The following is a 23,882-nucleotide window of genomic DNA, read 5'->3' as shown; positions in this document are numbered from 1 at the left end:
CTCAATGTCTTTGTCAAGATCAGATCAATCTTCGGACAAATCTTAGAGATGGGTAACTCCAAAGCTGATATAACAAGGTCCAAAATAACTCAGGCTTCTAGCCATCTAAAAGTGTTCCAAAGTAAAGTTTATTAAGAAAAAGATAATGGCACAGACATGAGGAACAGTAGACAGCAAACAAGAAGGTGAAATTCAGAAGAGATAGAGGTGAAAACCCAACAAGCCCACCTATTGGTTGCTAATGCACACAAAGGAGTGGGGGGAGGGCACTTTAGTTGATCTGCTCAGGCCCTGAAGGCCACTTGTTGGGCCAGGGTCTTGCTCCCACCTGGATCTCAGCCCATCCCTGAACAGTGTCCCCAGAAAGCCTAGGGGACAGTGGGGATGGTAAAGTACCATCTGCTGCCTAAGGGTACAGAAAGCCCAGTGAGTGGCTGAGGTCAACAACCATCCGCGAGGCAGCACATAGGAGGAATCCTGGCCTCGGCACTGTGCCCCAGCTCTGAGTAGGCACTGGATAGTCACAAGGGTACAAGGGGTTCCTCAACAAAGGCAGGGTCAGCTGACACAACCTTAAGAGCTACTTACCTTGCGTCATTGAGGGCTGAGCTGAAAAAAAAAACCACTATGGATCCAGCAAGCAAGCAGGCCGTCAGATATTCCTTTTACTGGGGTAGCACATCCCAGCTTTGGAGATCAGGGCCAACTCTGTGCCTTTAACCAATAAACAACTCCAGAGAAATTCACAAGATAGTCTGGTCATGCATCTGAAGATGTTATGTTAAACATAACAGTTCAACTAGTCACTCTGGCACAAGATGGTGAGTGGGCAAAAAGCAGGCATGCATACACGTACTCCCATTTCCATTCCTCACCTGGTCGATCAGCTGTCTCCTGGATGGGTTGGTCTCCTCAAGGACGTGAGCCCAGAGCTCTGGATCCTTCCTGCGCACCAGGTAGCGGGCCTCACTTTTGAACAAAGAATTCTCGTTGCAAACCTGAAATGAGTACACTAGAGTGTATAACAGAGCCAATCAGTGAAAACTATTTGGGGGACCCACCCCAGTCAGTTCCCTCTGACCCCTGAACTTGTTTAGTTCAGCCAGAGCCCAAATGAGAAACAGTACTTTGACATGGGAGGAGCAGCATCCCAAAGGGGTGACAACGTACTTCTCAGAGTGACAGATTACCTCAAAACACAAGTTTCGTAGTTTATAACAACTCAGAATGGGTATGGCTGTGTAGTAGCTCCTCTCCGCATGAACCTAACTGTTGCCTTCTAAAGTGGCACTACCCAGAATTTTCAAAACAAAGAAAATGTTCTAGACCTGTGCTATGGAATACGGTATATGTAGGAGGAACTAATTTTTAAATTTTATTTAAATAGTCACCATCTCTAAAGTGTTATCAGAATAGCCCAGGACTAGTATAAAACAACATATATGCTGCAACATTTCAAATATGCTTTCATTGATTGAACTTGAGATCCTTTTTTGAGTGTTTTAATACATTTCCAAGAAACCAATGGTCCACTGCAACATTCTAATATGTGAGGCACCCACGAAGGCCTACTGGGAATCAGACTGGCTGGGTACCAGATGCCGGGCACAAGACTAAATACTGCGTATGTGTCCAACGGCTGCTCATGTGTGCATGGCATGAAGCCAGGAGCAGGCTTGGTCTGGCCTGCTCTGAAATCTCACTGTAGCTTTGAACCTTCTGACACAGCCGATTGTAACAAGCTCTTTTTTTTTCTCATCTCAATACTGCTTCACTAAAGGGAATGTCAATCATACATCACCCGGTAGGACAGATGGGTGCAAAGATCCCTAATCGGTCACTGAACTGAGTTTTAATAAAAAAGTAGTAAGTTCAGCCAAAAGGTGGCTTATGGTATGAAACTAACTTAAGTCCCAACTTCACAAAAACTGGCTCCCTAGAGACTGCAAGGCAAGGTGCTATGTAGACCCGGCCTGTCACATGCATGGTCAGTGTACAAAGCTAAAGGAGGATGAGAAACTGGTGCCCGGCTCTTGAGCTTTGGTTCTGTACGTTTGACACCCTAACAGATTCTTCCCTGGCTGCTGAGTTTCTACCATATTGTCAGACACTCTGAGGCACCCAGGGCAAACAGACCAATTGCCTACAGTCAAACATCAGGTGCACCCACATGAGATTTCTGAAGTTTTAAGTCACAAGATTAAGTTTCAAACTATTTGATACTTAAGTAATAAAACATGTAGATCCAAGCCAGGGTAGCAGTAAGCAGACCTAGGGGGGATGTCCCAAGAAGGGGCCAGTAAGAACTCTGTGGTCGGCAACATCTGGCATAGGGCACGTGTAAGAAGCTCCCCTCAGGGGACACCTAGGTGGCTCAGTCGGTTAAGCTGCTGCCTTCAGCTCAGGTCATGATCCCAGGGTCCTGGGATCGAGTCCTGCATTGGGCTCCTTGCTCGGCAGGGGGCCTGCTTCTCTCTCTGCCTCTGCCTGCCACTCTTGCCTGCTTGTGCGCGTGCGTGCTCTCTCTTGCTCTAACAAATAAATAAAATCTTAAAAAAAAAAAAAAAAGAAGCTGCCCTCAGAAAAGCAGGAAGTGTGGGCACCTGGGGGCTCAGTGGGTTAAAGCCTCTGCCTTCAGCTCAGGTCATGATCCCGGGGGTCCTGGGATCGAGCCCCGCATCGGGCTCTCTGCTCAGTGGGGAGCCTGCTTCCCCCTCTCTCTCTTTCCCTGCCTCTCTGCCTACTTGTGATCTCTGTCTGTCAAATAAATAAATAAATAATCTTAAAAAAAAAAAAAGAAGAGCAGGAAGTGCAAGCACACACAGGACAGAAGTATCCAGGGTAGAGAGGCAAGAGGGGAGGCAGTCGGGCTGGTGAGGACAGGGTTGTGGTTCACAGAAAACCTCCTGAGTCAGGCCAAGGAGTTCAATTTTGCTCTCAGGACCCGAAGTATCACTGAAGACTGTAGGCAGAAGGCTGAAAGGTCAGACTTGGGCCAGCCAGGGTTATAGATACAATATATACAAACAGGACATAAGCAGGTAGGAAACAAGGAGTCTAAATCAAGAGGAAACCAAGTTGGTGACAATGTAACCACATGATCTGCAATTGTGGGGCTCAGAGGAAGCCCTCCTGAGCCCCCACCGAGGAAGCCCTGCCCCAGGAAGCCAGAGCAATAGCTGGCAGCCTAGTGTTTTGCTGCCCACCTTGATGAGCTCAAGGTCACACTGTCCCCGCTCATAGGCAACACAGGCCAGATGTGGGTCCCGCTTCTCACAGTAGCGGCCCACCACACGGCTGTCATAGTAAATGTTCTCTCTCAGGAAGCGCTCGGGGCTATTGTTGCTGTCGATGTAGATCTTAGCAAGTGCATTGTGAGTGGCAGGCTCTTCACAGCCTTCGTGACTCCGGGACTCCAGCCAGGGAAGCAGCAGCTTTAGCCTTTGAAAGAAGGAAGAGCACCGTAAAAGTCTCAAAACTAACAACCGAAACCTCTAGGGCAGACCCTGAACTCTGAAGCTTGCTTCTAGAAACAAACAAAAATCTCACTCCGTTAACCTCAGGTTGTTTTAGAGACCAAAACAGACTTGAGTTCCAAACTGATTTCAATTGCTAAGTTTTTCCCAAAGATCTGTACTACCAATAGCAAACAACTCACTATTAGATCTAAGATTTGTTGCATTAAAGACCAGCCACAGAGACAGTTGGTCCTGGAGCCTAGAGGCTGACTGAAAAGAGACTTTGGAGAATTAGTCATAGACCTAACAACAAACACTAGAACCCAGGGGCAAGAGACGATACCAAACTAGGACCCCTTACCTGTTTCTTTTTTCTACTTCAGCCACCAGCTCATCAGTAGAGAACTGTCCTCTCACCACCATGATTAAGTTTTTAATTACTTCCTCAGAACAATCCACATCAAGCAGCCCTCCAACCACAGCAGGGATCCGGCTAGGGTTGACCTAGAATGGTCAAGGTGGTGACTTCAGTGCTGCAGGCACAGGTCACTGCTACAAGTCCCCCAAGGCCTGGACAGTGTGGCTGTCTGAAAGGGCTCCTGTGGTGGACAGAATGCATATTTGAAGCTCCAACCCCTAATGTGACTGTATTTGAAGATGGGCCTTGAAGGACATAATTATGGTTCCTTGAGGGCATAAGGATGGGGCACGAATCAGAGAAAAAGCCATATAGAGGCACAGTGAGAAGGTGGCCATCTGTACGCCAAGGAGAGTGGCCTCAGAAAGAACCAACCCAAGGTGGTGGGGTCAATGCCTTGATCTTGGACTTCCAGCCTCTAGAAAATGTCAACTGCTTAAGTCATGCAGCCTGTGGTATTCAGCTATGGCAGCCCAAGCTAGGATACCACCAGTCTCAGACACATTCAGATCAGAGGTAATCTCTCAGGTGTAGGCTATTACCACCAAGCAAGGCACAAAAGCAGCTGGGTATGACCACAAAAGCGGCAGTGATGGTCCCAGTGATGCTCCCAGTAGTACCTTCTGAACGTAGATCTCGATGTACTTCTGCAGGTTGTTGCGGTACAAGTATAGGACAAGGTCATGGACAAAGTCAAACCGATCACACACGATGATGAGGGGAAGCTGGTCTGTGAGCTTGGCCTCCTGTGTATTGGGAAAGCACAGAAACAATGCAGGCAGTGAAGACCCCAAAGAGCCAGGCTGAAGGGACCATGAATCAATACAGAGATGGCACTGCTTCTGTAGCAGAGTGGCTCCAAGGAGACTCAAGATGAAACTGTTCTAGATATGCTGTTGTTTAAGGCATTTGCTTTTGGGGATATAGTGTTTGCCTTGGGAAAGATAATACTATTTGGTTAAAGAAGAAAAGAACTCTACTAAATCTGGCAATAACACTGCAAATTGGTCTAAAAGCAAGTAACTCCTGGGTTAAGACAAACAGATCATTATGTATAAATCTGACCGAGACCCAGCAGCAGAGAGTATAGACTACTTTCGAGAACACCTGCCAATAAGGGCTGCCTTTCTGGACATGCAACCATACTCCATGGAACATCAGCCATCAGTGCAGAGGGCTGCCCCAACTCTGCAGTCTACCACAATAATGTCTCCCCCTCCCCTCATTTGGACATACCTACACGACCCTTCTCAGGTGCCCTTGCACCCTTGCAGTTCTGGGTGTGGCCATGTGATCTAGTCTCCTCTAATGGAATGAGAATAAAAATGCCACATGAGACCTGCAACTTCACCCACAAAACCCACTGGAGCGGCTCCTCCTTTCTTTCCTTCTTCCAGTTGACCAGGAAGGCAACATTCGAGGTGGTATGCTGAAGATGGCAAAGCAACACAGCCTGGTCCTTGAAAGATGGTTGGAAAGGCTACCCCACTTAGCTCCACATCCACCCCTGTCTGTGCATGAGGAAGAAAGACACTTGCTTTTTTGCCCGTAGCACTGAGTAGCTTATTTGCTCCATAGACTTTCCCAAACTAATTAACAGAGGAACAGTTGGGATGTTGCTGAAACATAATGCAGCAATAAATTAACTCCCTCTACTCACACATAAGATAATTAAGAATCCAGCCTCAAGGATTATAAAATGAGCAGTAGCCTCCTCCAAGAACTTTAGGCCACAAGGTAGAACTCTGCACTAAGGACCCAGGGGACATTGATGGAGGAAAAAGCCAGCTTTCTAACTCTGCCTGATGGTTTGCTCAAGGAAGGAGGTGATAACCTGGTCACACTTACCTTCAGGAAGTTCTTCACCCGCTCTGGGTTGTAGCAATTACTCTCCTGGCATATCCTCTCCACCTCCTTGATCTGCCCCGTCTTACAGGCAGCCTGAATATATTTCAAGTGCACATCTGGATCTTGGCTGAAGTTCACAATTGAGCCCAGGAAGTAGAAGAGGCCTACAAAGAGAGACTGTTCCATCTTATGCCCTCATACTATCTACCTGCCTTTTCCACAGTCGTAGTCCACCTGCCCTTGATGGCCCAGCCCACAACAACAATGCTCCACTCTCCCAGATCACACAGCCCACTCACAACTTACAAAATCTATGTGAAGTTATTCTGCTTTGGAATCTCCCTCAAGGAGCTAGTCAGATTTCCGTGAAACTTGGGAGGTACACCTGAGATGTTCTGATGTGAAATACCTCATGTGTGTATGTGGAATCCTTCTGGGGACTCAGGCACATCCTACGGTTGGTCATCTTCAAGAATAATTCAAACTGAGGTAGCCTAAGAGGGCTGTGTGGCTGCTACTCTAAAAAGATAAACCAGGAAGAGGAAAGCAGAGGCTTTCACTGGGAGCCTCCAGAGTCTGTTCTGTGACACTGAGCTGTTGGCACACATGGAGCCACTGAGGAAGGGGGTGCAAGGTGAGTCACAGAGCACTGTTACTCCTTAGAGGCTGACCACCTCCTGACTCTCACAGGAGCCAGCCAGGAGGTACTGGTGACAAGAACAGGACAGGATACTCAGAGAAAACCACCTTCCCTGAGGAGGTCTTCGGCTGTAACCTGGGGGAAGGAACCAGAACCCTGAAGGCAGACAGTTCCCACCAACCCTACTCTACTGCCATCTCCCCACCCATGTAACCTAATTGCTGCTGCAGCCTTTCCTGCAATGGCGTCTTTTGACAAGAGGGGCAGCCCCCTAAAGGGAGGTCTTGCCTTCACTCCTGCAACATTCTAGGCCAAGAACAGTGGCTTAACACCTCGCTGGACAAATGCTCAGTTTCTATCCCTGCCTCAGCCTGTCCCCAGCAGACACTCACCTGGGAAAGCCATCCCCCAACCAGCACATTCTCGGTGTGATGCCCACAACAGGGCAGAGGAAGCCAGCCACAGTCAAGCCTGCCAGCCCAAAAACCACACAGGGCTGAGCCTCCATGGGGCTCTTACTCAGAGGAAGCCAAAGGGGCTGCCCCCTCAGAGCCATGCACTCCAGCACTACTGGCCCAAGTTTTCTGGTGAACACTCAGCAGAGTGTGTGACACAAAGATGCTCAGTTCCATAGAGGCTCCAGGGACACAAGGGGGATTCTAAGCGTCCCCACCCCAACGCCAACCAATTGCTTCATTTGCAAATGCCAAAAAAGCGACCTATGCTGGGTAACACACACCAGACAGCAGAAATCTTCTGCCACTGACCAACACATCAGCCTGGCCTGAAGGAAGACTCAGGTTGGGCAGGCAGACACCGACACCTGATAAGGAGGTGCAGGTGGCTAGAGGCTGTGGAATTTACCTTCGTAACTCTTGAAGGATTCAAAGAGCTCCACCAAGGACTGTGTGCCCAGCTGCTCGTGGTACTTGGAGGCCACCTGTACACACAGCTGAAGGTTCTGTCTGATGCTGGCAGACAGCAGAGCATGAAGACACGCCAAAGAATCTTCCACTGACAAGGAGCCAAAGAAGCTGACGAGCCACTGGGAAGCAAGGAAGAGTTTGTCCACAGCTAAGTACCATCCTCGATGTTGCCAACACTGGCAACATCACTGGATCAGTTTTTCCCACTGAGTGTGAAAAATATAAAGAATCTTCACTTAAAAGGACTGAAAAGCAACTATCCCTTGTGGCAAAAAGTGGAAGCCAGGAGTTAACTTCAGATGAGACACTAACCTCAACTATTCATCCAGCTGTCCAGAACCTGCAACGCCCCACAATTGATACAAAAACCTATTCTGTAAATGGAATGCAATACCAATTAGCTTCTGCTAATGGTTTTACACAACCCTGCTAGAGCTGTCAATGTTAATAGGTTCTCCTCTTTTGGGTTAAGTCAGAGGTGGACTATGGGAAGAAAGAGGTAATGAGAACCCAGTTGCGTGGGTGAGCAAGGGGAATTTGTGTGTTGGCTGAATGAGAATTGTGTATAGCAGTGACAAGGCTCACGTACAAGGAAGACACATGCCACACTCCCATAACCACAGACATAGGGAAATTTTGGGAGCATGTGACCCTAATGACAGGTGGGTGTCATCCACAACAGAAGTGCCCCAACAGTGCACCAATACCTCGGGATTGAGGAGGTGAGTGTGGACCACAGCCCTCTTGATGTCGTAGAGGTCCGTGTAGTGCTCCAGTGCACGCTGCAGGAGGCCCGCCTTCTCACAGAGCTGGGCAATGTGGGCCCGATCATAATGAGTAAACATCTGATTTCCAAGAATGGCATCTGCAACCTATGAAATGGTGAGGTCAGGAAGAAAGCCTGAATTGTGGCAATAACTTTTTAACAGTAGCTGCTCAAACCATGCCTCCCAGGGCATAGGTCCAGAAAGTAATCATAGGAGAGAGAGGCTTTACCAGGTCCAGGTTTTTCCCCACCTCCAAGCAGAGCCCTAGCCAGCTTTGCAAGTGACCCGAGGCTCTTTGAACAAGGCGCTGTCCTCCTAGGGTGCAGGGCCAGGTGTGTATAAAAGGCTGAGGCTCTGCCCTAAAGCATATTACTGGGATCAGGCCAGGCTACTGTTCCAGCTTTTCAGCCATCGTATTTGTACAGTTTTCTATGGCAAGTCAAGGTCAATATGAGAGCATGAGTCTTTAATGAGCTCAATCCTTGGACTAGCAACAGTTACAATTAGACCTGGAAGTAACAAATCCTACTGGTATTCATTAAGCTTCTCAATTTGGTTGAAAGCAGAATTGGGGATAGGAGGGGTGTGTGTGAGCACGTGCGCGTGCAGGGGGTTACGTTTGAAAAACAACTAACAGTCCTGGAAAGAATTTTGATGAAGCTTAATACCATCTTTAAATAAGCAACCTCTGGACTAAGAATGAGTGAGTCAACGAGCAACCTCGCTGCCTTGTTACGTGATCTGACCCTCAGTATCTAACTACAAGCAAATCTTGATGCTCCTGGGTGTCACCCAGCACACTCTTTCCTGTTCCTTCCTGGGTATGGAGTACCAACCATACAGTGACCACAGACCTAGTTAACATCATGCTGCTCCAGGGTAATGCACACTCTGGGCTCCCTAACAATCCCAACCAAGTGCTGAGAGCACAGTTTTGTAATATCTGGAACTTATCTGATGCTCCCCACCCTTTGTTTTCTTCAGACCTATCCTTACTATCTTCTTTAGAAAAAAAAGTTTCCTCCTTATTATAGCAATAGTATCATTTAAAGAACTTGGAAAATATAAGATGAGCCAAGAAGGAAAATAGCATCCAGCCTCTGACATCCAGAGAAGACTGCCCTAATGTTCTGGGTGTTGTATCCAGCTGTGCACCCATCCAGGCTGCACCTGTTTCGGGTTTGGGCTCTTCTTAGGGTCTATCTGCTCAATTCCTGAGTGATGTCTAGTTTCTGCTTCAAAGCTCATTTAACAAGAGCTGTCATATATGATCACCAACTCATAAGAGTTCAACAGAACACCAAACACCAAATTAATAGCACTTTTGTTTTCTAGAGGTGAGACATGACCCACATAAGAGCAGCTAACTTGTGGATTGCAATAACCTGAAATCACAGAACAGTATAATTAACACAGTGTTTCCTAATCACAACAATAATACATGACTATAAAGAAAAAGAACCTAGAAGACAAATAAGTAAAGAGCAAAGTGAACTATGATCCTGTCCACTCAGACAACCATCAAGCTAAGAGCTTGATGTAAATTTCTCCAAACTCCTTTCATGCATACATATGCAAAATTAATTTAAAAAAGCATATACATGTGACTTAACATCCCCCCAACTTTCAGTTCAAGAAATGCTCCACCACAATGAGCTACCACTTCACACCCATTTAGGATAGCTATTGTTATTTTTATTTTTTTAAGATTTTATTTATTTATTTGACAGACAGAGATCACAAGTAGGCAGAGAGGCAGGCAGAGAGAGAAGAGGAAGCAGGCTCCCCACTGAGCAGAGAGTCTGATGCGGGGCTCGATCCCAGTACCTCGAGATCATGACCCGAGCTGAAGGCAGAGAGGCTTTAACCCACTGAGCCACCCAGGCACCCCTATTTTTTAAAAACACACCCAGAAAATAACAAGCACTGGCAAACATATGAAGATATTGGAACCCTCATATATTGTGGCAGGAACAGAAAATCGTGTAACTGCTTGGAATATAGTTTGGTGGCACCTTAACAAGTGACGTGCAGAATTACCACACGATCTGGCAAGTCCCCTTCTGATGTGTGCCCCAGAGAGCTGAAAACAGGAACTGAAACTTATACCTGCATACCAATATCCACAGCAGCACTATTTGCAACAGCTATAAGGTGAGAGCAACCCAATGTCCATCAACAAATAAATGGATAAACAAAATGTGGTATACACATACAATGGAATATTATTCAGACACAAAAAGGAATAAAATTCTAATTCATGCTACGACATGGATGAATCCTGAAAATAATGTTAAATGAAACAAGCCAAACTAAAGGACAAATATCATATGAATCTACTTACATGAAGTATTTAGAACAAGTAAATTCACTGAAAAGGTAAGTAGAATAGGGTGTTACCATGGGCTGGGGAAGGAAAAGGAGAGTTAATGGATATGGATTTTCTATTTGTAATGATGATAAAAGTTCTGGAAATATATAGTGGTTAACGGTTGCACAACAATGTGAATGTACTTAATGCCACTTAAATGTGCACTTAAAAATCATTCAAATAGGGGCGCTCAGTGGGTTAAGCCGCTGCCTTCGGCTCGGGTCGTGATCTCGGGGTCCTGGAATCGAGTCCCGCATCGGGCTCTTTGCTCAGCAGGGAGCCTGCTTCCCTCTCTCTCTCTCTCTCTCTCTCTGCCTGCCTCTCCATCTACTTGTGAGCTCTCTCTGTCAAAATAATAAAATAAAATCTTTAAAAAAAAAATCATTCAAATAGGGGCGCCTGGGTGGCTCAGTTGTTAAGCATTTGCCTTCAGCTCAGATCATGATCCCAGGGTCCTGGGATCGAGCCCTGCATGGAGCCACGCATTGGGCTCCCTGCTTGGCGGGAAGCCTGCTTCCCCCTCTCCCACTCCCCCTGCTGTGTTCCCTCTCTTGCTGTGTCTCTCTCTGTCAAATAAATAAATAAAATATTTTTAAAAAATGGTTCAAATAGTAAATTCTGTTATGGATACTTTACCACAGCGAAGAAAAGAAAAGAAGAAAAAAAGAAAAGAAAAGATTTTGTTTTTGTAATTGTTTCTGTGAAAGTTGTAACTGTTTCTATGAAAGTTTTGTACCACGGATTCTGGAAATCTCTTGTAGGAAGGTCCTAGAGAATGTCCACTGAGGCACTAGCACATCCCAGCCCAAAGGCACTGTGTTTAGGTGTGCAAGTCCCACACAGAAATGAAACAGGTCCTTTGTCCCTTGGTTTCAACCTAGATATGGCACTTGCCTGGGGTGCATGAATCAGATTCATCTCCAACAGGCGAGTCTGGAGATGCCCCTCAGCTGGGCGATTATTCTTCAAGGCATCCAACAAGAAGGAAGTGCACTGCTGAATTAAACTGTTTTCCATGAAAACATCTACAATCTGAAACAGATAGCAAGCCACATTTTTACCCAAAGGAAATGGGTTTTATTTTCCTATTCAAATAGTTCCTGAAATTAAATCTCATTTAGAAATTCAATAATTAGTTCCTTCCTTTGCCTTTTTAAAAGTTTTTATTTATTTCTTTTAGTAATCTCTACATCTAATATGGGGCTCAAACTCACAACCCTGAGATTAAGGGTCTTCTGAATAAGCCAGCAAGGCGTCCCTGCATTTTCTTGTATTTCAAAATTCAAGAAATTCATGGCCTTAATTTTTAGGAAATTTTGTGAAATTATATCACCCATGTCATATTCACCAACAGGGTATTTTACTCAAGTATATCAAAGGAAGTACTTTTATCGGTGTGAATCCCCCAAATTCTCTGAAGTGATTCAAGTAATCTTAACAATCCATTACTTAATCAAATTCTAGAGGCAGTCAACACCTGCTGTCTAGCCCTTACACTCTAATTATTCAGGCAAGTTAGGAAAACGCAAACATTGACTTAGATACCAATCATCAGAGTTAAATAGATATCAAAGAATAAGCCTTAATATGAAGTGAAATATAGATAATGAACTTACTGATTGTGTAAGTGTTTCCATGTTTAAGTACAAGAAAAAAGTTTATATTAAAAATACTCTAGAGGGCACCTGGGTGGCTCAGTTGGTTAAGTGTCTGCTTTTAGCTTGGGACATGATCCCAGGGTCCTGGGTTAGAGGAACTGCATCAAGCTCTCTGCTCGGTGGTGAGTCTGCTTCTCTCTCCCTCTGCCAGCTGCTCCCTCTGCTTGTGCTTGCTCTTTCCCTCTCTCTCACTCTCTTTCAAATAAATTAAAAAAAAAAAAACTTTAGAACTATGAAATACAATCCAGATGTAATCTGGAGTTTTCTTTCCCTTTGAGGTCTATATAAATTTGGCTCAAACCTCTTAATCATGATCTCCAAAATCCTGCAAATTCCACGATGTATAAACCCAGTATAACTGTACTTATAATTATATTTATACAGGTTGCTGGTTTCAAGCTTTGTTTCATATCTCTGTATTACCCAGAGCCCTTTGCACACAGCTTACTGAAGGCAACTAGACATGTGTTTATATCTAAACACTAACTACGTTATGCTAAAATAATAGTCTCACGTTCACCTAACTCCATGTTAGCCAGACACCCACAAGATGAAAGTCTGCAGACTAGAAAGCACTCACCATAACCAGGTACCCAGGCAGAATTCAGGTGGCCTCAGTCAGCAGAGGATAATGAGGTGGGGCTCGGGTGGGGCTACTGCTGTCAAATAACATCCTCACTCCCCACCCCCAACCACCACACAAAGAAATAAGATTCTCACAACTGGACACCTAAATCCTCTAAAACACTTCAAAACAAAAGTAAATGACAGGCATTCAAACAATAAAAGACTAGAAGACAAGCTTCCCTGGTACATCAGATTTTTAAAACTGGAAGATGAATAGCAGACAAAGAAAAGAATCAAGACACTGGTAAGAGAAAAACAAAAGAGATCTTTTTGACAGTTATACAAGCCACAAAAGCTGTCTCAAACAACCACTGATGCTCACCTGGTCAATGTTGGCCAACGGCTCTTCCTCTCGCACTAGCATTTGAGAAAATTGCAGGCCCTGGTCTGGACTGATCCTCATCACACTCCTCAGCAAAAAGATCCAGTCTGGGACATAGCCAACCTAGAGGCAAGGGGACACCCATCAGAAAAATAAACAAAATACTCTGAGTGGTTAAGGAAAAAAAAAAAAAAAAGCTCCCATCCTTTTTTTGGAACTTGTGTTTACAAAGAAATGAGAAATGATATTAGTATGTGTACATGCTGCACCTATGCCAAACACAACACCCATTTATGTGATGATGCCATGTATGTGGAGGTACAATCAATCAACTACACAAACAGCCTGGACCACAAAGAAGTCACCCTGACAAGTGTGCCAGCTCTGACCAACACCCAGCACACAGGCCAGTTTGCCTCATGGACAAGCTGCAGTGGACCCCCACTGAAACATGGGTTTAACACACAGTTGGTGCTGAGGGGTATGAGGGAAAAGGGAGAAAAAGAACAAGATAAAATTACAGAAGGGGCACCTGGGTGGCTAAGTAGGTTAAGCGTCTGCCTTCGGTTCAGGTCATGATCCCAGGGTCCCAGGATCGAGCCCCACTTTGGGCTCCCTGCTCAGTGGAGAGTCTGCTTTTCCCTCTGTCTGCTGCTCCTGCTCTGCTCTTTCTCGCTCTCTCTCTCTCTCATTCTCAAATAAATAAATAAAACCTTAAAAAATTATCAGAAAATCCCCAACTGGAAGGGAACTGGAAGGACTATAAGCACAAGACAGGAAAACAAAAAACTGAAGAGAATAAAAGGATCATTATCACTGAGTGACAGATGCTAGCAGCAACACCGACAACTCACACTAGAGCACTGCCATAGAAAGAAGGGTATTTTGTAAACCTAAGAATCAGCAATCACCCTCCACAAATTAAGTATCTGTGAAATGCTAATGGTTAGGCATGCATTACCTTTTTGGCATAAAGGACAATTTTTTGGAATTGGCCTGTTTCTGCAAAACACTGGATAACTTTGCTCGGCACATTCGCTCGAAGATACACACTCAGAGCAAGTGTAGGGTCAGCAGTTTTGACCAAATCTCCAAGTTCTTCTGAACACTCCAGCTGTGTTGTGCCAAAGAGACAGGGCAAGATTAGGACCAGAGGAACCTGTGACTTCATTTTCAAATGGTGCTAAGGGTTGTGATTTCGTGTTTGTACCTTATCTTCTTTCAGCCACTTTTCTAAGAGTTGCTTGCGTCCCTGCTGAAGCACTGGACGGCAAAGTTCTAAGGATTCAAGTTTATTGAGCTGACCCTGATCAAGCAGGATTCCAAAGTACTGGAGCAAAGGAGAAGCCTGCCCAGGCTGGGCAGGAATACTCTGGAACTTTCGAACAGTGTCACTGGTACGTAGGACTCCCTGACGACAAATGGAAATGTACATTGTTACGTTATAATCACAAGCTGTCCCTTTACTTAACTGGCCTGTATTTAAAAAAAAAATCCGGGACACCTGGGTGGCTCAGGCCATTAAGTGTCTGCCTTCAGGTAAGATCATGATCTAGGATTGAGCCCCACATTGGGCTCCCTGCTCACAGTGAACCCGTTTCTCTCTCAACTCCCTGCTTGTGCTCTCTCTCACTATTTCTCTTTCTCAAATAAATAAAATATCTGCCAATGGAAATTCTACCCTGAATTAATTGTCAGGGACAGAAAGTCCTGTACCACAGCAATGGCTTCCACTTTCAGCAAAAATCACAAACATAGGGATGCTTGAGTGGCTCAGTCAGTTGAGCATCTGCCTTTGGCTCAGGTCATGATCCCAGGGTCCTGGGATCGAGTCCCACATTGGGCTCTCTGCTCAGTGAGGAGCCTGCTTCTCCCTCTGTTTGCAGCTCCCCTTGCTTGTGTGCTCTTTCTCTCATTCTGACAAATAAATAAATAAAATCTTAAAAAAAAAAAAAAAGACCAGAAACACAATGGATGTCAGTCCCACAAGTGACTTCTAACAAGGGTGAGAATTAGGCTTCTAAATCAACCTTGCAGTAGCGAAGTACTACCACCATTACATTCTAATTCAAAATACTCAAAGTCCTGGGTGAAGATTAGAAATGGTTTGTTCATAAGCATCACTTGAAAGACAGAAAAATCCCTTTCAAGGAGAAGCAACTCAAAACCTTTTATCTGCTCAGAAGGAGAACTAGGGCCAGGACAATTTATCCTAATGAAATAAATAAAAGAAAATGCCCTAGGCAGTACTGTTACACTCACTATGAGTTAAGAAAGTCAAGAGTAGAATGTGAGTAAATAAAATGTGGTACAACCACTTGATGTATAATATAGCTCTGCATTTTCTATGCTAAGAACCTGGGTGTGAAATACGTATACACATAAATAAGAACTGAAAGGATTTTTTAAAAAATGTTGCAGCAGGAATATGCTTTTCATTGATTTGTCTCGTTGTCGTCAGGCCACTGGTGCAAAATTTTAAAGCTAAAACAACTAAAAAAACAGTTAAGAAATTCCAACATCAGTAATGAATGTTTTTATAATTTATTTTACTCTCAGGCTGGCACACAGCATTCGAGGGCCATTACCTTTGGTGCAGATGCTGCTACTTTGGCGGCTTCAGCATAGCTCCCCTGTGCAAAGAGAGTACTGAATTTTCTCACAAATAATTCCTCCGCCCCAGCCAGGTTGCTACGAATGGCCAAACGCAGACCAAGGTCTGGATTCTGAAGCACACTGGTTGCATAATTCACAATGTTATCTTCCTCAACACAAATGGACAGCACCTGTAAAGAACCAACAAATGAAACTGGCCTAACCCAGGACAGTGCTCCATATACACACACTGCCAACATCCCACTCGCAGGCACTGCAGTATCAGCAAAGTTCTAAGGCTCAGGCTGGGTATGTCTACAACATTGGCTCCAATAGTGACAAGATGCACAGGAGGCAAACACCTAATGGCAGCAGAAAATACCATGGTAGAGCAACAGCATGGTCAAATGAGAAAAACATCAAGTTGCATGGACATTGACTATTGATGCATCCAAGACGACTCTGCCAAAATGACCTATTTGGGTAGGTGGAAGTGACAGTTTTTCATCTCAATGTTCTTTTTTTTTATAGCACAGATTTCCTTCTTTTAACTGTCTTTTTAACTTTAGTTGAGAAAGGTAATTTAGGTAGAATAGTACCTGCTTTTCAGCCCTCCCCAATTAACATGTGCCTGGCCTGAACATGTTAGTGGTATGTATCAGAACCACTGCTCCATTGGCAGAAGCTTTGTGCAGGGAGCTACTCTTCTCAGAATCAATCCTATGTTAAGAATGGTGCTATCTGAGAGGTAAAGCAACGGTAGGAAGGAAAAGGGAGAGACGGGTGTAAGTTCAATAACAGGAGCTAACTATATTTGATCACTTTCCTGAAGGAGAAGGAAAAGTTAAGCTGCAGTCCCCAGTGAATGGAAAAGATGGGAGATGAACCCTCAAAGTTCCATACCTGTCCCTTTTTGTTGACACCGATAATTCCAGAAGTAGGTTCATGTGGAGCAGTGACAAAGATCGTGTCAGCACTAATACGGTTCATGTAGATGCACACGCCAGACTCTAGATCATACAGATGAAGATAGCCATACTTTGTGATCAAGTAAATAACACCATGTTTAGCTCCAATCTATAGAAAGACAGAGAACAACAAGTAGAAAAGTAAGGAGAAGCCAAATAGGGCAAAAGGGTTCACAAATGATGAAAGAGTATCTTGAGTTCCTTAGCCCAATAGGTCATTTATCACTGGCAGGAGCAGTGTGCTACTGAGACGTGGATCCCAAGTTGATTCTAGTCATGCCCACTTGAGAACTAGTTTTAAAGCCAATACTTTCCCTGACTCCTCTCTAATAAAGGTCCAGTAAGTCAGGCTATTCCATTTGTCTTTTAGATCTAACTATCCTCTCCCTGACTTTCTTACCAAATCCCTTCAGAAAAAGCTGTGAGTTCATAAAATGATGAGAAAGTTCTGGATAAACTTAAAAAAATTATAAAACCTACAGCACTTTATTTATTTTTTAACAAGTTTATTTACATCATCTCAACACCCCAAGTGGGGCTCAAACTCATGACCCCAAGATCAAGAGTCACATACTCCTCCAACTTAGCCAGGCACCCCAAACCTATCGTAATTTTGAAAGTGTGGTAGCAAAAAACAGAGTACCAGAATAGGAAGAAACAAAAACAAACAAAATTTAACTGAGAACCCTGAAATAGAATCAAACATATATAAGAATTTAACATGAATGAGTAGTATTTCATAATAGTAGAAAACAGACTTTAACCAGTATATAATACTGATATAACCAACTGGCTATATGGGGATGGGAGATGAGTGTAAAGAACTGGTTCTCTGGGCGCCTGGGTGGCTCAGTCATTAAGCGTCTGCTTTCGGCACAGATCAGGATCCCAGAGTCCTGGGATCAAGCCCCTCATTGGGCTCCCTGCTCAGCAGGGAAACCTGCTTCTCCCTCTCTCTCTGCATACTGCTCCCCCTGCTGTGCTCACTTTCTGTCAAATAAATAAATAACATCTTAAAAAAAAAAAAAAGAACTGGCTCTTCATCTTAATTTTTAGATCAAAATAAATTCCAGGTGGGTCAAAGATTTTTACATAAAAAGTAAATAAAACTAAGAAAGTAAAAGAAGCAAATATGGGTGAATACTTTCATCACTTTGGGGTGTAGAATTCTTTTCAAAACATGATATCCAAGCCACACAAAAATGCAAATCTTCCACAAGCTGGAACACACCACAAATAAACTTTTGCTATGACTAGAGAGAAATATTTATTTGAAACATACCAGGCACTTAGTATCCGAAAACTACACAGAGTTCTTACAAGATAAAGACCCCAAGAGAAAAAGTGCCAAGATCAGGAAGTGACAATTAACAAGATGCGTACGAGTGGTAAACCCACCCCATCTTGACAATAATCACAGGGAGGGCGTGAACATCACTAGACTTTGTCCAGCATGGTCGTGCACATGTCTCTAACCCAGTAGTTTCATCTGTAGTTCATCCTTGGACTGAGCATTGGAATAATAAGACTCTTAGAAGTGTTTACTGTAAACATAAATACCCAATGGGGGACTGTCTAAATGAATTTGAGATATCCACAGAACAGAAGATACAGACATTAAAATATTATATATATTTAGTTGGTGTGGGATGGTCTATGACACAGAGAAGGTCATAAAGCTGAAGGCCAGTGCCAAGCCATGTTTCACAAGACTCTATTTACAGGGACATGTCGGTGGCTCAGTTGGTTAAGAGTCTGCTTTTGGCTCAGATCATGGTTCCAGGGTCCTGGGATTGAGTCCTACATCGGGCTCCTGCTTAGCAGGGAGCCTGTTTCTCCCTCTGCCAGCTGCTTTCCCTGCTTTTTCTCTCTCTCTCTGACAAATAAATAAAATCTTAAAAAAAAAAAAAAGACTCTATTTGTATATATCTTCACAAATGCATGCATATGAAAAAATTTCCAAAGGGGCAGTCACAGTTAGCAGTGGGGTAGGATTTCAGTTGCTATTTAATTCTATTGTTATGTTTATTGATATTGTTGGATATTAATGGACAACATATGTTTCTCTAAAACAGAAAAAAGGTCAATTTCTCTTTGTGGGGAAAAAAATGTATTTGATTACATATCTATTTCCAGAAATCAAGCTTAAAAAATTATCATTTAAAAAAATTTTAAAAAGAAATCATCATTAAGTATTATCAAATATGTGAGAACAGAAAAAAAGCCAACAGCTAAACCATCCTACAATTATGGTACGTGCCTAAAAATAAATGTTTATTTCTCAAAATATTAACAAAGAATGTCATACCAAATGCCTATGATGTAGTGGGCAAAAAAATAAAAAGGGAGAGTAGATTGTATGATCTTACGTATATAAATATGATCCCAATTTTGTTGAGAAAGTGTATCTAACTCTTTAAATATGACTCTTTAAATATGACAAATAGTGAGATCTCTGATCATTCATCCAATAATAAAACATCCAAATGGTTCAGCTATAAAGATTGTTTTCTTCTTTATATTTCTGTATTACAGAGAACATCTAAATCTTTTGTAATAAAAAGGAAAAGGCCTGGGACTTTGGTATGTGAGTTGGACGAAGTCCCTGTATGCAGAAAAAGAGTGCTCCTTTCCAGAGAATGTTAACACAGCATGAGCTAGAACATGGGCATCAACGTTATCCTCTTCATGTTCTAATATATCTATTCAGGCATCTTCTGAAGCACAGGAACCTGCTACCTGCTGTTCCCCACCACCCCCCCAGATCCATATTTGTTCTAACTCATGTAGGGGCAGCACATTCATACCTGCATAGCCACTGGGAAATCAGTCTGAGCCTCTGGAGGGAAAAACACATCCACAGCTTTCTTTACGAAAGGCTGGTTTCCTGCTGCAGGCTGTCCGACTTCAATTATGTGCAACTAGAGAAGAAATTTAAGTCAATCCAAGTAAACTTATTGGTGGCAGACTGATGCTAACCAATGCCCACTGGTAAGCAGAGCCCACACTTTGTAGGGCTAATGATAAAACTTACAAAGAAAATGACAGTCTCTCGGTTGGAGTGCTCATGCTATTCACTAACCTGCTGCCCATCATCAAGGATACAGGAAAAAACAACACTGGAAACCTGAGCAACATTTAGTTCCAGCATGTTGGCCGAATTGCTTCTCCCCTATCTGGGCTTTAGTGTAGAAGCCCATGAAACAAGGGGCTCTGCTGGACATGGCTCAGACTAAGACAAATCAGTTAGTAGACAAGATCTTGTAACTGAATGCCAAACTCACAAGACAGTCGATTGTGCCAAAGGCCTGAGAGCTTCTCAAGGTTTTGCTTGGGGAGGGGGGTTCATAAGAATCTTTGGAGAATCAGGAAGAATGAGAGTGGATAAGGGGCTCCATCCCTGCTTTTATCAGAACAGCTTCAAGTTCCTCTCATCTAATGGAAAGGTACCAAAGCTAAAACAAGTCTGGAAAAAATCACAAGTAAGGGTGGTCAAAGACACAAAGCGACAGGGGTTGGAGGGGGTGCCCAGCAGAAGAAACTGATGAATGTAAACTTAGAGAATAGTGTGGACTTGGCCTGGCAGAGAGGAGGGGGAAACACCAAAGAGGCTTGAGGTAAGCAGCGAGATGGGCTAGAAGGGGAGGGCTAATGTAGCAAGTGAGCAGGGGCCACTGCAAGTTAAGATGCAGGGAGACTAAACTCTTAGCATACAGGCACTTAAAAGAAATGGTAGCTTGGGAAAATTCTTTTTGAGGGGTGGGATGGGTCTGGGGACCTAATAAATCACTATTCTCTAACCCAAATATGGGTAACAAGGGCTTCATCTGCCATAGAAATGAGACTTGCTAGAGGATGGACAGTGGTAACAGGAATAGAATGTAGCTTGAGGGCCATGTTTCTTGCTTGGGAGTTGGGAAGGATGGGGACACTGTCAACAGAAGCAGGGGCATGAGTAAGAAAGCCAGGCTTCTTTGGGAGGTGGCAGGAGAAGGGCACAATTATTGGCAAGTGGTACTGTCCTATAAGAAAGGAACAAGGAAATAAAAAAAAAAAGAAAGGAAAGGAACAAGGAACTGGAGTCCAGACAAAACTCAGATCCATATGAGGAGACTACCGAGCCATTCCCATAAGTGCAGGTGGGCTGGACTAGAAGGGGTGTGCACAGGGGGCAAAGGCTGAGAGGTCTCTGAAGGGACCCACACTTGCCACTGTGGTAGGGGAAGTGAGATTCAACCACAAAATGAGGTGGTTCTGGGGATGGCTGCTGTGGGGGGGTCCCCACCATGGAAGACTGTTCCTAGCCGCAGCTTTGTCCTGAGGGGAACTGCCTGCCTCACAGCTGAGTCCAGGAGATAAATGGGCACACCTGTCTTACAGGGGGCTTGTTCTGGTGTGTTCTTCTTCACCGGGAGCTTGGCGGGACAAGTTCTGCCTTTGCAAGGGTGCCTGTGGCTGCCTAGCTCTGTCTGTGGCAAGGTGGAAAGCCTCAGTATGACATTTTTGCCTGACTCCTATTTTTCTACTGGTTCTCAGCTAAGGAGGGCATAATGTATATTACACAGGAGACCAAAGTATCCAATGAAGAATATTTAAGATGACGAAGTTTGGGACCACATACTGATTTAGCAGTCTTCTTTGGGGAACACTTGAGGGCTAGTGACCAACTCAAAATAATGACTTCAGGGAGTATTTCTGACAAGAGTATACTGAGATAAGGACACTGTTTTAAGGCCACTCTCGAGGTGAGTGACGCAACTATGGGACCACACAACTATGGAACCACAGGTCTATCCAACATCGTAAATTCTTACACCTCCTATCTCTGCCCACAGCAACCCCAGTGAACAGATGCTAGCCATGTGCTTGAGCCTAATAAAACTCAACCTGCTCCCAGAGCATGGCCTCCACTCTGCAGCTCCCATCACCTGGCCAGAAGCACACAGGACCCATGCCTTACGTTGGGATAGTGTACATTGGTTCTTTCACAGCTGTTGCCTCCACGAGCCTGTTGTGTGAGAACAGAAACCACGTGTGCATAGCCCATGCTCAAGAGACTCTGTCAAAGAGGACTTTTTTAGGGCAAAGGGACCAATTAATTGGTAGAGCTGACCTCACATTACTGACTTTACAAAGACTGGCTGTGAAACCATCAACGCATACAACAGGGAGTTGCTCTAAATACTCTTAAGAACTTTCATTTCCATGAAGCACCTGCAGGCTGTTCCCCACTCCCAACTATAAACTGGTTTTGAAACATTGGCTAAATGTTTACACTCGGACAGAGACTCCCAACACTCACTCAGGACACCTTTCTGAGGGTGAGGACAAAGTGGAGAGCTTACCTTGCCCCCTGCAGGACTCCGTACAGCAAAGCAGAAAAGGGTGGCAGGCTTGGCATTCCCCTCACTTTTGAACTCTGCAAAAGCAGCAGCATGGCCTTCTATGGGTTGTGAAACCTTCCTATCCACAGAGTAGAGCTGCATTGCCCCAACGACACGGTTTTGCTAAGACAAGACATTTTGCAATGAAAGGGAGAGAAAAGAGAGGATATAAATTGTTAAAACAAATGTTCCTAAAATGAAAGTCTCATATGTTGATAATAGTTTCTCTAATAAAAATCAAGCCTATTAGATATTAAAGACATGATACAACTCTACATTTGATGTGGAAAGATGGCCACAAACACCAGGGAGAAAATAAGACTACAAACAGTAAGACAGTGGTCCCAATTTGTTAAACGTAAAATGTGTGTATACACGTAGGTATGCATTTATACATGTTTGTGGATGTGTGTAAGTGTACATTCAATGTACATGTAAATCTATATATATGTACATTCCATGCATACACATAAATACTCATATAAAGTAAGTCTTGGGAAGAAAAACTAAAATGTTTAAAGAGTAGTTTAATCAGGAGGAGGAGATTATGGGCTAATTTTGAAAATTGGGTTTTCTGAAATTTATAAATAGCAAAAACTGTATTTAGTAAACCCCAATAAGGCTAATATCTTTTTAAAAAATTAATTAGGCTAATATCTTTTATAAAACTTAGAACTTCCATTTTCTAGAAAAGAATTTCTATATATTTATATCCAATGTCAAATGCTCAAGAAGCAAAGTAAAGAGATGTAAGTAAATGAGACATGACAGCATCACAGCTCAAGCCCCTAGAATCCAACATTCGAATAGCTATCACAGTCCAATGAGCCCCTCTGCAATCTGTGCGTAAATTCAGATCCCCAGTGTATCTGCCACCTACCCTCACTCCATAAAAAGGCAAAGGCTTCAACATTTTTCTTTTTAAAGAACCTTTCCTTTGTACTTTTCTACTGAAGACACTTATGCTGAAGTACTATGCAAAGTACCAATTCATGCTACAACATGATGAACCTTGAAAACAGGCAAAGTGAAAGAAGCCATTCACAAAGACCCCATATGAAACATCCAAAATAGGGAAATCCAGAGAGATAGAGCAGACGAATGGCTGCCAAGGGCTGGAAGGAGGGAAGAACAGGGGAGCAACTGGTAAACTAGTGTGTGCGCTCTAGCAGAAGAATGAGCAAGAGAATTCTTAAGTAACAGTAAGGACAGGACAAGACTCACCCTCCCAAGTGAGGATGGGAAAATTGGAGACAATATGGAGACAGTATTTTTGAGGCCCCAATGCTAGAAAAGTCTAAAGCCAAAAAGAGGTGGAGCAGGGAGAACACCTGAGATCAAGACTGAGACCTGGACTCCTGCACTGGCTGTCTTCATGGACCCACCCAGAGGCTACACATGTGGCCCTGAGCCAGTGACCTGCTTGTCAGCCTTAAGTCTCCTGCCTAGTAAAGTCCACCTTGCAGGGGTGTTGTGTGTTGTGCGCTCCGGGAAAGTGCATATTGAGGACTGCAGCTGACAAAGATTCAATGCAAAAATGCTCCTTTTGCGCCAGGCACCATGCAAGGAGCTAAGGATAAGGAAAGTGAATGTAACCCAGACCCTTCCCTTAAGGACACATGATAAGGGTTTCTGGCAAGGAAGCAAGCAACAGCAACACAGGGTGCTAACTGCTATGGCCCAGGATAGAGTGAGATGCTGTGACTCCGCTCACTCAGTCTGGTAGGCCAGGAAAGGCTTCCTTGGTGACAAGTAAGCTGGAGTAAGAGGTCACAAGGTGAAAAGCAAAAGCTGTTTCTAACAAAGGGGAAACGTATGCAAATGCTTAGACAGGAGGTTGCAAACTCCGGCCTGAAGGCCAAAATCTACCCTCCACATTCTCCTCCTGCCTCCTTTTTGT

General features: G+C 44.0%; 1 protein-coding gene across 2 annotated transcripts in view; it reads right to left on the bottom strand.

Annotated features, from left to right (window-relative positions):
* Positions 1 to 23,882, bottom strand: part of CLTCL1 (clathrin heavy chain like 1) — a 96,668-nt gene that overhangs the window by 34,974 nt on the left and 37,812 nt on the right. For both annotated transcript variants that reach the window (XM_047697159.1, XM_047697158.1), the window contains exons 4-18: positions 21,944 to 22,105; positions 19,406 to 19,519; positions 16,534 to 16,707; positions 15,624 to 15,821; positions 14,246 to 14,446; positions 13,997 to 14,149; positions 13,036 to 13,158; positions 11,323 to 11,460; positions 7,998 to 8,162; positions 7,229 to 7,409; positions 5,725 to 5,888; positions 4,497 to 4,622; positions 3,820 to 3,962; positions 3,207 to 3,441; positions 876 to 998 (exon numbers count right to left, since the gene is read on the bottom strand). In XM_047697159.1, the coding sequence (XP_047553115.1) occupies positions 876 to 998; positions 3,207 to 3,441; positions 3,820 to 3,962; positions 4,497 to 4,622; positions 5,725 to 5,888; positions 7,229 to 7,409; positions 7,998 to 8,162; positions 11,323 to 11,460; positions 13,036 to 13,158; positions 13,997 to 14,149; positions 14,246 to 14,446; positions 15,624 to 15,821; positions 16,534 to 16,707; positions 19,406 to 19,519; positions 21,944 to 22,105 (2,400 nt within the window). The remainder of the gene's footprint in view (positions 1 to 875; positions 999 to 3,206; positions 3,442 to 3,819; positions 3,963 to 4,496; positions 4,623 to 5,724; positions 5,889 to 7,228; positions 7,410 to 7,997; positions 8,163 to 11,322; positions 11,461 to 13,035; positions 13,159 to 13,996; positions 14,150 to 14,245; positions 14,447 to 15,623; positions 15,822 to 16,533; positions 16,708 to 19,405; positions 19,520 to 21,943; positions 22,106 to 23,882) is intronic.

The sequence above is a fragment of the Lutra lutra genome, chromosome 12 (genome assembly GCF_902655055.1).
Source record: "Lutra lutra chromosome 12, mLutLut1.2, whole genome shotgun sequence".
Taxonomy (NCBI): Eukaryota; Metazoa; Chordata; class Mammalia; order Carnivora; family Mustelidae; genus Lutra; species Lutra lutra.
This window is presented reverse-complemented; position numbering and strand designations above follow the sequence as displayed.